This window comes from Rana temporaria, chromosome 2 (assembly GCF_905171775.1).
Source record: "Rana temporaria chromosome 2, aRanTem1.1, whole genome shotgun sequence".
Lineage (NCBI taxonomy): Eukaryota > Metazoa > Chordata > Amphibia > Anura > Ranidae > Rana > Rana temporaria.
In genome coordinates, this window is record NC_053490.1 from 16,525,146 (window position 1) to 16,541,210 (window position 16,065).

The 16,065-nt window shown below is 45.9% G+C and overlaps 1 protein-coding gene across 1 annotated transcript in view; it reads left to right on the forward strand.

Moving 5' to 3' along the window:
* Positions 1-16,065, forward strand: part of DCHS1 (dachsous cadherin-related 1) — a 119,032-nt gene that overhangs the window by 70,201 nt on the left and 32,766 nt on the right. The window contains exons 5-10 of the mRNA XM_040339879.1: positions 2,444-2,680; positions 7,438-8,418; positions 9,227-9,414; positions 11,153-11,249; positions 14,524-14,681; positions 14,767-15,607. Coding sequence (XP_040195813.1) covers positions 2,444-2,680; positions 7,438-8,418; positions 9,227-9,414; positions 11,153-11,249; positions 14,524-14,681; positions 14,767-15,607 — 2,502 coding nt within the window. The remainder of the gene's footprint in view (positions 1-2,443; positions 2,681-7,437; positions 8,419-9,226; positions 9,415-11,152; positions 11,250-14,523; positions 14,682-14,766; positions 15,608-16,065) is intronic.

Here is a 16,065-nt window from a genome sequence, read left to right on the forward strand (position 1 = left end):
CATACTATCTATGATCTATGGTGGTGGTGGCACGCTGTCTATAATCTATGGTGGTGGCACACTGTCTATGATCTATGGCAGTGTTGGCATACTATCTATGATCTATGGTGGTGGTGGCACGCTGTCTATAATCTATGGTGGTCATGGCACACTGTCTGTGATCTATGGTGGTGGTGGCACAATATCTATGATCTATGGTGGTGGTGGCACGCTGTCTATAATCTATTGTGGTAGTGACATACTGTCTTTGATCTATGGTGGTGGTGGCACACTGTCTATAATCTATGGTAGTGATGGCACACTGTCTGTGATCTATGGTGGTGATGGCACACTGTCTGTGATCTATGGTGGTGGTGGCACACTATGATCTATGGTGGTGGTGGCACACTGTCTATAATCTATGGTGGTGGTGACACACTGTCTGTGATGTATGGTGGTGGTGGTGGCGGCACACTGTCTATAATCTATGGTGGTGATGGCACACTGCATACCTCCCAACTTTCTGAGATGGAAATGAGGGACACCTATCAGCAAAAGTATGCAGGCATAGGACACACCCCTTGCCACGCCCCCTTAACCTCCCTGGCGGTATGATTCTGTCAGAAAAAAGGTGCTGAAAGCGGTACCATTATTTGCAAGGAAATTTGGCGTTTTATATTGTAGGTCTGTCATTTTTAGAAATAACTCACTTAAATCTGTCCAAACAAGATTCTAATAGGCATCCCGGGTATGACATTTTTTTAAAAACAAAATTATAAATTATAATATAATAAATAATTATAAATAATTATAACAAATAATAATATAATTATAATAAAAATTATTCAATAATGTAATCAAATTAAAATCACTGAAATTTGCTCAGTTGCAGAATTGTTGCTGTCATTATTTTTTTTTTTTTATGACGAATTTCCCCACAAATCGCTATCGCACAATTCTGCAAGTGATTATAATTTATTATCGCTGTTTTTTAGCTGATCTAAAACTATTTTTGACATAAAGGGACACTTTTGGTTGCTATGGACAATCTACAGTTTGCAGGGAGAAAGAAACGTTTTTATTATATAAAATGACATGCATGACACAGGACAGACCACTAGGGACAGGGGGGGTGTGTTTTTTTTTACATACAGTACTGTAATCTATAAGATTACAGTATACTGTATGTAAGGTGTTTGTTTACTTTTTTGAATTTGGCGCCGATCTCCGTCCCCGTGCGTCGTAACGTCGCAGGGAACGGAGATCGGCGTCACACGGAAGCACTATGTGAATCGAGCGAGGTCCCGCTCGCTCACACAGCGCGGTGGCATCGCTGGATCCAGGGACAAGGTAAGTAAAAAGTGCCTGTGGATTCAGCGAGGCGAGCCCGAGACTGACTCGGGGTGACCGATCGTAGCAGGAAAATCAAACCCCGAGTCAGTCTCGGGAAGACCGCCAGGGAGGTTAAAGGAGAATTGTACAAAAAAATAAGATTGGTTAAACCCACAAGTGCTATTTTTACCACTACTATTTCTTTATATTGGCTTTTGGAATTTACAAATGCAGCAATTTAGAAATCAGATGAAAGGTTTAGCGCTGGAAAACACTTTTTGATAGCTAAAAAGTGCATTTTATATACTACTGTATAGATCAGACCAAAATGAGGGACACATGAGGAGAATGAGGGACAGAGGGACATTGCTTCAAATCAGGGACAGTCCCTCGAAATCAGGGACAGTTGGGAGGTATGACACTGTCTGTGATCTATGGTGGTGGTGGCACAGTATCTATGGTCTATGGTGGTGGTGGCGGCACACTGTCTATAATCTATGGTGGTGGTGGCACACTGTCTATAATCTATGGTGGTGGTGACACACTGTCTGTGATCTATGGTGGTGGTGGCACAATATCTATGATCTATGGTGGTGGTGGCACGCTGTCTATAATCTATTGTGGTGACACACTGTCTTTGATCTATGGTGGTGGTGGCACACTGTCTATAATCTATGGTGGTGATGGCACACTGTCTGTGATCTATGGTGGTGGTGGCACACTGTCTGTGATCTATGGTGGTGGTTGCACACTGTCTTTGATCTATGGTGGTGGTGGCACACTGTCTGTGATCTATGGTGGTGGTGGCACACTGTCTATGGTGGTGGTAACATACAGGGGTGTGTTTACTAAAGGCAACTAGACTGTGCACTTTGCAAGTGCAGTTGCAGTATTTTTCCCAGAGCTTAGTGAATGTGGTGAAGCTCTGCTGATTTCTATGATCTAATGTAGTGAAGCTTCACTACATTAGTAAGCTCTGGGGAAAAAATGAGTGCAACTGCATTTGCAAAGTGCACAGTCTATATGCCTTTAGTAAATAAGCCCTAATGTCTATGATCTGTGGTGGTGGCCCTACTCTATAACTGTTATGGTGATGCTCTCTGCATAGGTTCTTACTGTGACTCTCTTTCAGGTACTCTTATCGTGGCTCGTGCTCTGTCTGCGCGGGCTGGCTCTGTCCTACATCTGGAAGTGGGAGCTCAAGATGGAGGCGGGGTCAGAGCCGAGATGAATGCCCGGGTCAATGTCAGCATTCTGCCAAGTGCTGCCCATGTGCCTACATTTCTGCAGCCCCAGTATGACTTCACCGTATCTGAGGATACGCCCCCTGGAACAAGTGTGGGTAGTGTGAAAGCCACCAACCCAACAGGTATATTCTAATATGACTTCTGCACTGTGTATCTACGTTTTGGGATTTCTACAAGATCCGATACATCTGCTTTATCCACAATTTCCAAGTAATGGGTTTCATTAACATTGGGGTGGAATCACTAAAGACAAATAGCCAGATTCAGGTAGATGTGCCTAACTTTAGGCGGGCGTAGCGCATCTCATATACGCTACGCCACCGTAAGTTAGAGAGGCAAGTACAGTATTCACAAAGAACTTGCGTCCTAAGTTACGGCGGCGTAGTGTAAATAGGCCAGCGTAAGCGCGCGTAATTCAAAGTAGGCTGTAGTGGGCATGGTGTATGGTAATGAATCGTGACCCCACATAAATGACGCGCCTAACGAACGCCGTCCTTGGACGTATCCCAGTGCGCATGCTCAAAATCACGTCGCAAATAGTCAATGCTTTCAACGTGAATGTAACCTACGCCCAGCCCCATTCTGAATCGGCTTACGCAAACGACGTGAAATTCGACAGCTGTCCCGGCGTCCATACTTAACATTGGCTGCGCCATCTTTTTGGTGGTTTATCTTTATGCCTGAAAAACGCCTTACGTAAATGGTGTAGCTAAGGCCTTGTACACACGACCAGACAGTCCGCTGAAAACGGTCCGCCGGACCGTTTTCATCGGACATGTCCGGTCAGAGATTTCTGTCTGATGGTTGTACACACCATCAGACAGAAATGAGAGACAATCCGCGCGGACAGACAGCGCGGTGACATGTCCGCGACGATGACGCGGCGACGTGCGCGACGCAGGAAGGTCAATGCTTCCACGCATGCGTCAAAGTCATTCGACGCATGCGAGGGATGGCGGCCGCTCGGACATGTACGGTAGGTCTGTACAGACGACCGAACATGTCCGACGGACAGGATTTCAGCGGGCTGTTTCTAAACAAGTTTGGAAATATTTGCCCGCTGGAAAAAAGGCCCGGCGGGCAAATGTACGCTGGAATCCTGTCCGCTCGGGTGTACAGACGACCGAACATGTCTGCTGAAACTGGTCCGCGGACCAGTTTCAGCAGACATGTTCGGTCGTGTGTAGGGGGCCTTACTGCGACGGGCGTACGTACGTTCGTGAATAGGCGTATCTTGCTCATTTACATATTCTCTGTGTAAATCGACGTACACGCCCCTAGCGGCCAGTGTAAATATGCAGCTAAGATACGACGGCGTAGGAGACTTACGCCGGTCTTATCTTGGCAACAGACAAGCGTATCTCAGTTTGAGCATACGTTTAAAGATACGACGGTGCGGATTCGGGCTTACGACGGCGTATCTACTGATACGCCGCCGTAAGTCTTTGTGAATCTGCCTAAAATAGTCTGAGCATTGCAAATGCAGTTGCTATAGAACTTAGTAAATGAGGGAAAGCTCTGCTGACATCCATTATCCAATAAGGCGCAAGCAAAAATGCTGTTTTTTTTTTGTGATTGGGTATACTTTGGGTATACATTTACTAAGCTCTGGAGCAACTGCAATTGCAAAGTTTATTTTTCTATTTTTAGTAAATACACCCCAATGAATCTGCATTGTCTTTCGTCCCTTAGTAGGATAAAACATTTTTCCAATTCATTTTTCTATTCCTAAAAACTCAACTTTGATCAATATAAAAATTATGCCATCTATACATTACATGAGGTCAACAAGTAATACAAAATATTTGAACGCTCATTTTGTTAGGGGTACTGTAAAAGTTATAATAAGGCTTAACCACTTTAGGACTGGACCAATATGCTGCTAAATGACCCAAGGGGTTTTTACAATTCGGCACTGCGTCGCTTTAACAGACAATTGCACGGTCGTGCGACGTGGCTCCCAAACAAAATTGGCGTCCTTTTTTCCCCACAAATAGAGCTTTCTTTTGGTGGTATTTGATCACCTCTGCGTTTTTTATTTTTTGCGCTATAAACAAAAATAGAGCGACAATTTTGAAAAAAATGCAATATTTTTTACTTTTTGCTATAATAAATATCCCCCGAAAACATATATAACATTTTTTTCCCCTCAGTTTAGGCCGATACGTATTCTTCTACCTATTTTTGGTAAAAAAAAAAATCGCAATAAGCGTTTATCGATTGGTTTTTAGCATTTACAAAATAGGGGATAGTTTTATTATTTTTTTTTTCGTGACTGCGACATTATGGCGGACACTTCGGACAATTTTGACACATTTTTGAGACAATTGTCATTTTCACAGCAAAAAATGCATTTAAATTGCATTGTTTATTGTAAAAATGACAGTTGCAGTTTGGGAGTTAACCACAGGGGGCGCTGTAGGAGTTAGGGTTCACCTAGTGTGTGTTTACAACTGTAGGGGGGTGTGGCTGTAGGTCTGACATCATCAATCGAGTCTCCCTATAAAAGGGATGACACGATCGATGCAGCCGCCACAGTGAAGCACGAGGAAGCCGTGTTTACATACGGCTCTCCCCGTTCTTCTGCTCCGGCGAGCGATCGCGAGGGGGCGGCTAGAAACGAATAGCCGCGCCGTCGTCCCGGATCGCTCCTGAAGTCACGAGAACCGCCGCATGTACCGGGGGGGGGGGGGTCCCGATCGGACCCCCGACCCACGTCTAGGCAGGGACGTACAGGTACGCCAATGTGCCTGTCCGTGCCATTCTGCCGACGTAAATGTACATTCGGCGGTCCGGAAGTGGTTAAAGGAGAAGTCCAGCCTGGGCTCATTCAGCTGGGCATCTCCTATTGGTCGAAGGAGTGCAATTCGTTTTGCACTCCTGTGATCCGTTTTCAGCAGAGAGCGGTCTGAAGTCCGCTCTTTGCTGACATCACCAGGATCACTCCAAGCACCACGCCATTCCGACTTTGGAAGTCTGATCCACCATGTGCCTTGACTGATGGCAGTCTTAAGCCTCGTACACACGATCGGTCCATCCGATGAGAACGGTCTGAAGGACCGTTGTCATAGGTTAACCGATGAAGCTGACTGATGGTCCGTCACGCCTACACACCCTCGGTTGAAAAAACTGATCGTGTAAGAACGCGGTGACGTAAAACACAACGACGTGTTGAAAAAAACGAAGTTCAATGCTTCCAAGCATGCAAAAATACAAAGGGAACTTGGACAGCCGCACTCCAAAAATCTTCTTTTAATTAAAATCGATCACAAAATGAACATGCCACAGCAAAAAAATTGGAACAAAAGCCAACGTTTCGCACTGTAGCTATGACTAAGCACTAAGCAAACATTAGCTTTTGTTCCAAATTTTTTGCTGTGGTGTGTTCATTTTGTGATCGATTTTTAATTAAAAGAACATTTTTGGAGTGCGGCTGTCCAAGTTTCCTTCGTATTTTTGCATCACTATTCCATTTCCGGCACCCATGGTTTGGTTCCAGTAAGGAGGTTCTTTGAAGACTACTGAGCGGTTATTTTCTCTCTCTACTTCCAAGCATGCGTCGACTTGATTCTGAGCATGCGTGGATTTTTAACCGATGGTTGTGCCTACTAACGATCGGTTTTGACCTATCGGTTAGGAATCCATCGGTTAAATTTAAAGCAAGTTGGCTTTTTTTTAACTGGTGGTTAAATAACCTATGGGGCCCACGCACGATCGGTTTTGACCGATGAAAACGGTCCATCAGACCGTTGTCCTCTGGTTAACCTATCGCGTGTACGAGGCCTTAAGCCTTGTACACACGTCCGAGGAACTCGACGGGCGAAACACATCGTTTTGCTTGTCGAGTTCCTTGTGAAGCCGCCGAGGATCTCGGCGAGCCAAATTTTCCCATTCCCGTCGAGGAAAAAGAAGACATGCTTTCTTTTTGGCCCGATGAGATCCTCAACGGTTTCCTTGTCGAAAAGTGTACACACGACCGGTTTCCTCTGCAAAGGCCGCCTCAGCCTCTCAGCGAGCCAGTGAGATGCTGAGGCGGCCGCTCCCAGCCCCTCCACAGCTCAGCACAGCACTCCAATGAGCATGGTGGAGCAGAAACGAGAGCTGCTGGCTGAAAGGCCGCAGCTCTCTGCTCGAGGAGGTGAGAGAACTGAGCCATCATCGGTGTTCGTGGCTCGGTTCTCAGTGAAGAGGCGGCAGGGGACAGATGCAGCATCGGTCTGATGCTGCATCCACCTAGGTAAGTATGAATATGTGATAAAAAAAAATCCAATACTTCTGTTTTAAAGAAAGCTCCTTGAAAAAAATCCATATACCCTGGGTGCTGAGTATGCAATAATATTTTCATCATCAAAATAACACAGACCTTACCAGGGCAAGCTACAACCATTTTCTTCATACCGCATATCTCAAAAAAATAATCCAAGCAGTACCCACATACATAGGTCTCACTGTTATACACACATATGTTTTGATATTCAATCACCATAGTAAAATGCTTTTAGGGTGAAGCCTCGTACACACGACTGAGCTCGACGGGTGAAACACATCGTTTTGCTCGTCGAGTTCCTTGTTAGGCTGTCGAGGAACTCGACAAGGCAAGTTTCTCCATTCCCGTCGAGGAAAAAGAAGACATGCTCTCTTTTTGGCTCGACGGGATCCTCGACAGTTTCCTCGTCGAAAAATGTACACACGACCGGTTTCCTCGGCAAAAAAAAATCCCAGCAAGTATCTTGCTGGTTTTTGCCGAGAAACTCGGTCGTGTGTACGAGGCCTGACAGAATATTGACCCATTAATGTGAGTGCATTATTTCCATCTAATTTTGCATACTTGTTCTTTTGCTTTAAAAACACTAAGAGACTCTTCTTTTACCATTCTTAGGTGTCTCGAGTGTGATCCTGTACTCCCTGGCCTTTGGTGACCCTCGTAGCCTTTTCTCTTTGGACCCTCGTACTGGAATATTGTCCACACATCGACCACTTGACCGAGAACAAGACGCTGAGCTTACTTTAGAAGTTCAAGCTCGTAGTGGGTCTCCTCCAGGATATACCCGGGCCCGGATTAACTTGAAGATCACCGACATCAATGACAACCCACCAATTTTTGCTTTGTCCTCACATACATTGAGACTCCAAGGCTCCCCACCTACTGGATCTGTTATATTTACTGCTAAAGCAACAGACCCTGATACAGGAGCCAATGGACAGATCCATTATCAGATTGTATCACAGGGACCCTTTAGTGTTGACAGTTCAGGACAGATCCAGACTACTGGGCCCCTGACACAAGAAAATTATGAACTGCGTGTTCTTGCCCTTGATGGTGGATTTCCACAGCTGTCTTCTGAGTTAGAAGTCACCGTTCTTGTGCTGGAACAGGAATCTGAGCCAGCCTGTGGAGCCTCTGATTATCGCGTAGAGGTACGAGAAGGTAGCCCTCCAATGAGCCGGCTGGTGCAGGTGCAAGCTTTGCTTCCTGGTGGAAGGGAGAACCCTTTACGCTACAGGCTGAGACCAGACGCTGATGCCGTGGGGTTTAGCGTTGAGCCAGAGACTGGGTGGCTTTATGTACGAGGGGCCTTGGATCGAGAAAGTCGGGAAGTTTACATCCTGGCAGTCTTGGCCTCTGGGGGATCCGGCATCCGCACTGCCACTTGTACTGTGCGTGTTCGAGTGACTGATGAAAATGACAATGCTCCACGCCTTAGCGAGGAGAGGTATTTCATGAGTATTCCTGAGAATCGGCCCTCAGGGGAAATTGTGGGAAGGGTCAGTGCTATGGACAGAGATGCTGGTCAGAATGGACGTATTACTTACAGACTTCCAGCTCAAGAAACTGACTTCAGTATACACCCACATACTGGTAAGTGGCCATTTAGTAAGGAACATTCTGGGCCAGATTCACATAGAGATACACCGTCGTATCTCTGACTTAGGCCAGTCGTATCTATGCGCCTGATTCATAGAATCAGTTACGCATAGATATGCCTAAGATCCGACAGGTGTAACTGTGTTACACCGTCGGATCTTAACTGCAATTTAAAAATGGCCGCGGGGGGCGTTCTCGCTGATTTACGCTGAGAAATATGTAAATCAGCGAGATACAACAAATTCACGAACGTACGCGGGCCCGACGCAGTGTTGTTACGTCGTTTACGTAGCGGTTTTTCCGGCGTATACTTACCCCTGCTTCTATGAGCCATGTTAAGTATAGCTGTCGTTCCCGCGTCGATTTCTTTTTTTTTTACGTCGTTTGCGTACGCCCATTCTCAAACCCCGCTCGTCGCAAGTTACGCTCACGCCGAAACCACTGACGTCCCAGTGGGAGCAATGCACGCCGGGAAAATTCGCGGACGGCGCATGCGCATTTAAATCTGCGCGGGGACGCACCTGATTTAAATAGTACACTCCCCCTAGCCGCGGAATTTGAGTTCCGCCGGGGGATTTACGATCCGCCCCCGCAAGTTTGGAGGTAAGTGTTTCGTGAATTACCCACTTGCCTCTCAAACTTGCGGGAGCGGATCTTAAATCACATAGATCACGCGGATCTAAAGATCCGCTGATCTAAGTGGATCTAGCCCTCTGTGTTTTGTTTTTTAATCCTGCAGCCATCAACTTAATTTTCCTCCAAAATTTCTTTTCACCAAATGTCCTACCTTCTGTCTCTATAGGAGAACTGTCTGTAAGAAGGAGTCTTGACCGGGAGCACCAGGCCAACTACCAGCTATTGGTCATTGCCCAAGATGGTGGAGCTCCTCCACGCAGTGTAACCGGAACCATCCATGTCTCCGTGTTGGATGAGAATGACAATCGTCCTGAGTTTTTGTACCCCATATCTGGAAGGGAAACACCAATACAGGTGACAACAGGAAGACATGATAATTAATGATGTTCTCTGTTTAGTAATGGGGGAAGGTTTTGTTGGTGGGTACCATGATATCAGGGAAACTATAGTGTTGTGCCGCGTACACACGATCATTTTTAGGCATGAAAAAAACGTTGTTTTTAAAAAATGTCATTTAAAATGATGGTGTGTGGGCTTCACGTCATTTTTCGGGTTCTGAAAAACGACAATTTTTTTTTCCGAACATGCTGCATTTTTTAACAACGTTTAAAACAATGACGTTTTTCGGGTTGTAAAAAATGATCGTGTGTGGGCTAAAACGACGTTAAAAACCCGCACATGCTCAGAAGCAAGTTATGAGACGGGAGCGCTCGTTCTGGTAAAACTACCATTCGTAATGGAGTAAGCACATTCATCACGCTGTAACAGACAGAAAAGCGCAAATCGTCTTTTACTAACAGGGAATCAGCTAAAGCAGCCACAATTGTGGCGTCATCCGCATGGAACTTCCCCTTTATAGCGCCATCGTACGTGTTGTACGTCACCGCGCTTTGCTAGAGCATTTTTTTTAACCACTTCCGGACCGCCGCATGTACATTTACGTCGGCAGAATGCCACGGACAGGCACATTGGCGTACCTGTATGTCCCTGCCTAGACGTGGGTCGTACATGCGGCGGTTCCCATGGCTTCAGGAGCGATCCGGGACGAGGGCGCGGCTATTCGTTTCTAGCCGCCCCCTCGCCATCGCTCCCCGGAGCTGAAGAACGGGGAGAGCCGTATGTAAACACGGCTTCCCCGTGCTTCACTGTGGCGGCTGCGTCGATCGAGTGATCCCTTTTATAGGGAGACTCGATCGATGACATCAGACCTACAGCCACACCCCCCTACAATTGTAAACACACACTAGGTGAACCCTAACTCCTACAGCGCCCCCTGTGGTTAACTCCCAAACTTGCAACTGTCATTTTCACAATAAAGAATGCAATTTAAATGCATTTTTTGCTGTGAAAATGACAATGGTCCCAAAAATATGTCAAAATTGTCCGAAGTGTCCGCCATAATGTCGCAGTCACGAAAAAAAATCGCTGATCGCCGCCATTAGTAGTAAAAAAAAAAAAAAAGAATAATAAAACTATCCCCTATTTTGTAAACGCTATAAATTTTGCGCAAACCAATCGATAAACGCTTATTGCGATTTTTTTGACCAAAAATAGGTAGAAGAATACGTATCGGCCTAAACTGAGGAAAAACATTTTTTATATATGTTTTTGGGGGATATTTATTATAGCAACATTTTAAAAATATTGAATTTTTTTCAAAATTGTCGCTCTATTTTTGTTTATAGCGCAAAAAATAAAAAACGCAGAGGTGATCAAATACCACCAAAAGAAAGCTCTATTTGTGGGGAAAAAAGGACGCCAATTTTGTTTGGGAGCCACGTCGCACGACCGCGCAATTGTCTGTTAAAGCGACGCAGTGCCGAATTGTAAAAACCCCTTGGGTCATTTAGCAGCATATTGGTCCGGTCCTTAAGTGGTTAAACTATGGTGTGTGGGCAACGTCGTTTTAATGATGAAGTTGGAAAAACGTTGTTTTTTTCTACAAGCCGAAAAACGTAGTTTTTTTTTTTCATGCCGAAAAATGATCGCAGCATTAGGAGGGGCACAATGTTTATAGTCACAATGAAATTGATTCTGCTATCTTCTCTCTTGACCAGAGCGTAATGTCCTTCTGTATCTTCTCTTTGCGTAGATAATGGAGGGCAAAAGTTCAGGCATGTTTGCAGCATCGATCTTGGCAAAGGATCCAGATGAGGGGGAGAATGGAACAGTCATCTACAGCTTGTCAGGTACCTCCCTCTACTACAAATAAAAAAGCTTCCACTGAGGTCCAATAAAGTAGATGTTGGAGGGTCAGTAAAGCTCTTGGGCCGGATTCAGAAAGAGTTTACGTCGGCGTATCTATTGATACGCCGCGTAAACTCTAGGATGCGCCGGCGTATCTAATTTCTGTATTCAGAAAGTAAGATACGCCGAAATTTGGCTAAGATACGACTGACGTAAGACTCTTACGCCGTCGTATCTTAGTTGCATATTTACGCTGGCAGCTAGGTGGCGCTTCCGGAGATTTACGCATAGAATATGTAAATTAGGTAGATACGCCGATTCAGAAACGTACGTCCGCCCGGCGCATTTTTTTATGTCGTTTACGTAAGGCTTTTTCCGGCGTAAAGTTACCCCTGCTATATAAAGCGTAGCCAATGTTAAGTATGGACGTCGGGCCAGCGCCGATTTTTTTACGTTTTACATCGTTTGCGTAAGTTACGTTCACGTCGAAAGCATTGACTATTTGCGGCGTAATTTGGAGCATGCGCACTGGGATACTTTCACGGATGGCGCATGCGCCGTTCGTTAAAAACGTCAAAGATGTGGGGTCACGATTAGTTAGCATACAACACGCCCCCTACCAGCCAGTTTTGAATTAGGCGGGCTTACGCCGGCCCATATACGCTACGCCGACGTAACTTCGGGCGGAAATTGTTTCTAAATACGGGACATGCCTGTCAAAGTTACGGCGGCGTAGCGTATATGAGATACGCTACGCCAGCCTAAAGATAGGCATTTGTATCTGAATCCGGCCCCTTATTTTTACGGGATTTCACAGGCTTGATCTCCCTGTAGCAAGAGTGTACTTTGAAGTATCAAGTTGTATCAGTCCTTCAAAGGAGTCTGAACTCTCTAACAACTCCAACAGGGTGGGGAAACCCTAAAAATGGGTTCTTGCAGAAGGTGCAGCTGGCATGTCAGATGCAAAGACCCCATTGACAAGTGCAGAAATATAACAAGCTGAAATTTGACAAGGCAGTTGCATCCACCCAAGAGTCAAATAACAGCTCTGAGTGAACTGACCTTTAAAGCACAATTTTAGCTTTCTTTTTAAACTGTTATATTAGTCAGGGCGCAAATAAAATAAAGCCTTTAAGACCCGGTTCACACTGGGGCGACTCGTCAGGCGACGCAGCCGCCTGACAAGTCGCTTCCCATTCTAGTGAATAGAACCGTTCTAATAGGAGCGACGCAAGTCGCTCCGACTTAGAAAAAGGTTCTTGTACTACTTTGGGGGCGATTCAGGGCGACCTGCAGTGACTTCTATACAGAAGTCATTTTGCAAGTCGCCTTAGATGTCGTCTTCATGTCGCCTGGCCGAGTCGCCCCCGAAGTCGTGCCGCCCCTGTGTGAACCGGCTCTTAACGTCTTATTTTTTGTTATCCTATGCTCAAGCACTACCCCAGTCTCCCCCTTACAGCCAGCCCACTAGACATCAGAATTTATGCGCTCTGTAAGAGGACATAATATCAGAGAGAAAAATATAAATGACTATTACTATGAATAAGAAGCAACATGGAAGATTAACATTCCCCAAACTATGACCCACTGGTTGCCAGAGAACAGCTCCTGCAATAACAAGGCCCTGCATTCAGCGGTTTCTCATTGCGTGCCAGGTTAGCTCTTGTGCAGAGCAGCAGCAGCTGGTGAGTGTTGCACTCTGCATTCTATTACAGGTACTACCAGTGGCGGCTGGTGCTGAAAATGTTTTGGGGGGCGCAAACAAACTGAAAAAAAAAAAACATCAATTGCAGCCTCACTGTGCCATCAAACGCAGCCACTGTGCCCATCAATTGCCACCAGTTTGCCCTATCAAATGCCACCAATTTGCCCCCTCAAATACAGCCAGTTTCCCCATCAAAAGCAGCCCGTTTGCCCCCTCAAATGATGCTAGTTTCCCCCTCAAATACAGCCAGTTGGCCCCCTCAAATACAGCCAGTTGGCCCCCTCAAATACAGCCAGTTTGCCCCCTCAAATTATGGAAGTTTCCCCATCAAATGCAGCCAGTTTCCCCCTCAAATACAGCCAGTTTGCCCCCTTAATTACAGCCAGTTTGCCCCCTTAAATACAGCCAGTTTGTCCCCTCAAATGATGCCAGTTTGCCCCCTCAAATATAGCAAGTTTGCCCCCTCCAATACAGCCAGTTTGCCTCCTCAAATGATGCCAGTTTCCCCATCAAATGATGCCAGTTTGCCCCCTCAAATGCAGCCAGTTTGCCCCCTCAAATACAGCCAGTTTGCCCCTCAAATACAGCCAGTTTGCCCCCTCAAATGATACCAGTTTCCCCATCAAATGATGCCAGTTTGCCCCCTCAAATGCAGCCAGTTTCCCCATCAAATGCAGCCAGTTTCCCCCTCAAATACAGCCAGTTTGTCCCCTCAAATGCAGCCAGTTTGCCCCCTCAAATACAGCCAGTTTGCCCCCTCAAATACAGCCAGTTTTCCCCATCCAATACAGCCAGTTTGCCCCCTTAAATGATGCCAGTTTCCCCATCAAATGCAGCCAGTTTCTGCCCTCAAATACAGCCAGTTTGCCCCCCTTAAATACAGCCAGTTTGCCCCCTCAAATGATACCAGTTTCCCCATCAAATGATGCCAGTTTACTCCCTCAAATGCAGCCAGTTTCCCCCCTCAAATACAGCCAGTTTGCCCCTCAAATACAGCCAGTTTGCCCCTCAAATACAGCCAGTTTGCCCCATCAAATGCAGCCAGTTTGCAATGCATGAATCTATCTATTGGAGATTGACGGGTGCAGGAGAGAGGGGGCAGCGCTCCTGCGCCCACTATGGACACACCGCCTCTGGGTACTACTAAGCATGATCTCCTGCCCAATAGAGCCTGTATAGTTCTGGCCGTGATGTCACAACAAAGAACGTCTTGGGACATGAAGTTTACAAGCAGGTAAATTACCTTTGAACACCGCTGCCCAGGAGTGGGGTTTATTATTCCCACTGACACCAGTGCTCAAGAAGTGGGGTCTTTCATTAAAACCAATGGCACCAATGCCCATGGGTAAGAATGTCTGTTATTACACCCAAAGACCTCTGATGTAGGGGCATTATGTGCTGTAGATTAGTAAATCCATTTCTCCAGAATGTTCAGAAAATGCTCACATGACCCCAACTCTTATATCTTGGTTGGGTCTCTATATACTGTATACATATACAGGTATGTCTTTACTCCTTTTTTAAATTTGCTTATTTATCAAGTTACGTGTTTCTTGTTTATTACTACTAAGGTCCATGGGCGGAACGATTTACCCTTCACCCGCACACAGGAGAGCTACGCACAGCAACAGTTTTACACCATGCAGATCGATCCCATTACACAATGACTGTCCAGGCTAGAGACTCTGGATCTCCAGCTAAAAGCTCAGAAGCTACTGTCCGTATTCAGGTACTGTAGATAAGTATCCAACTGTTAAAAAAAACAAAAAAGGTACATTTCTAACAACTGACTGTAATTACATTTAAATCTTTAGGTGGTGCAATCTACTCGTTACCCTACCAAACCCAACCCCAGCGTACTGGTCCTGACACCAATGGAAGGATTACCACCTGGGTCTCTTCTGGGTGCTGTTTCCCCTAAAACACCCCATGGTTCTGCGATCTACACTTTATTAGATGACCAACATGGAAACTTTATGGTGGATGGTCGAACTGGCAACATATTTCTCGTACAAGAACTGGACTTTGAGAGTCAGCCCCGTCACAGCCTCCGAGTAAGCATTGAAGAAGCCCGTGAAGTTTCTGGTATGTATCTGCCCCCAAGGGTAGTGCAAGTAGAGATTGAAGTCCAGGACAAAAATGATCACTCACCAATGTTTCCAGAAGATCCACTGACTTTGGTGATTCCAGAGGATGCCCAGGTTGGTTCATCCATCTTTACCTTCCAAGCTATAGACCGTGATGGTCCAGGCCCCAATAGCCAGGTGCGTTATTCCTTGATGCGGCAAGAGCCAGAATCAGCTGAATCTACTTTTCGACTGGACTCAGAGACTGGGGTATTGAGTGTAGCAAAGCCATTAGATCGTGAAAAAGTGTCCTCTTATCTACTCATGGTGGAAGCTACTGATCGGGCACTGAATGTCAGTCAGCGTCGGTCAACTTCTGTCACTGCCAGAATTTTTCTCAGCGACCGCAATGACCACACTCCACAGTTCCTTACACGAGCTACATTATGGTTATCTGAGGACCTACCTGTTGGGTCCACAGCTCTTTTTCTGGTGGCACAAGATTCAGACCTAGGAGAGAATGGGAGAGTTGGTTATCAGATTGCCGGAGGTAATGAGGATGGTCGGTTCCAGATACATCCACACACAGGTAAGATAGACAGGTCACTAGACAAATTTAATACAACTCTCAATGACTTCTGTAGCAGCAGGTACTGTTGAGTAATTCATCCTCAAAAATAAAAGCATGATGTATTTAAGTCTGAACTCGGATCTCAACTTTCCCCTTTTGATGTGCACCTTTCTTGAGTTTACACTAAAGCTTAGAAGTCTTTCAGGTCACTGATGGATAGGGATGAACTTGGGTTTGGGTCTGGCCTGGCTGAGCCCAGAAGGCAAATGCAAATGCCTGGTCAATCAGCTGTGGGTTGAAATAATTTACCCAGTATGGCCACATGGGATCCTCCACCCACAGCTGATTGGGTTGGCAATGACAACTTCTGGGTTTGGCTGAAATTGGATTTGGACCAAACTCAAGCTCATTGCTACTGCTGGAAGGTGGATCAGATAAAGTTGTGCTGCCGATAATCAAAGTTAAGGCACTTTTCA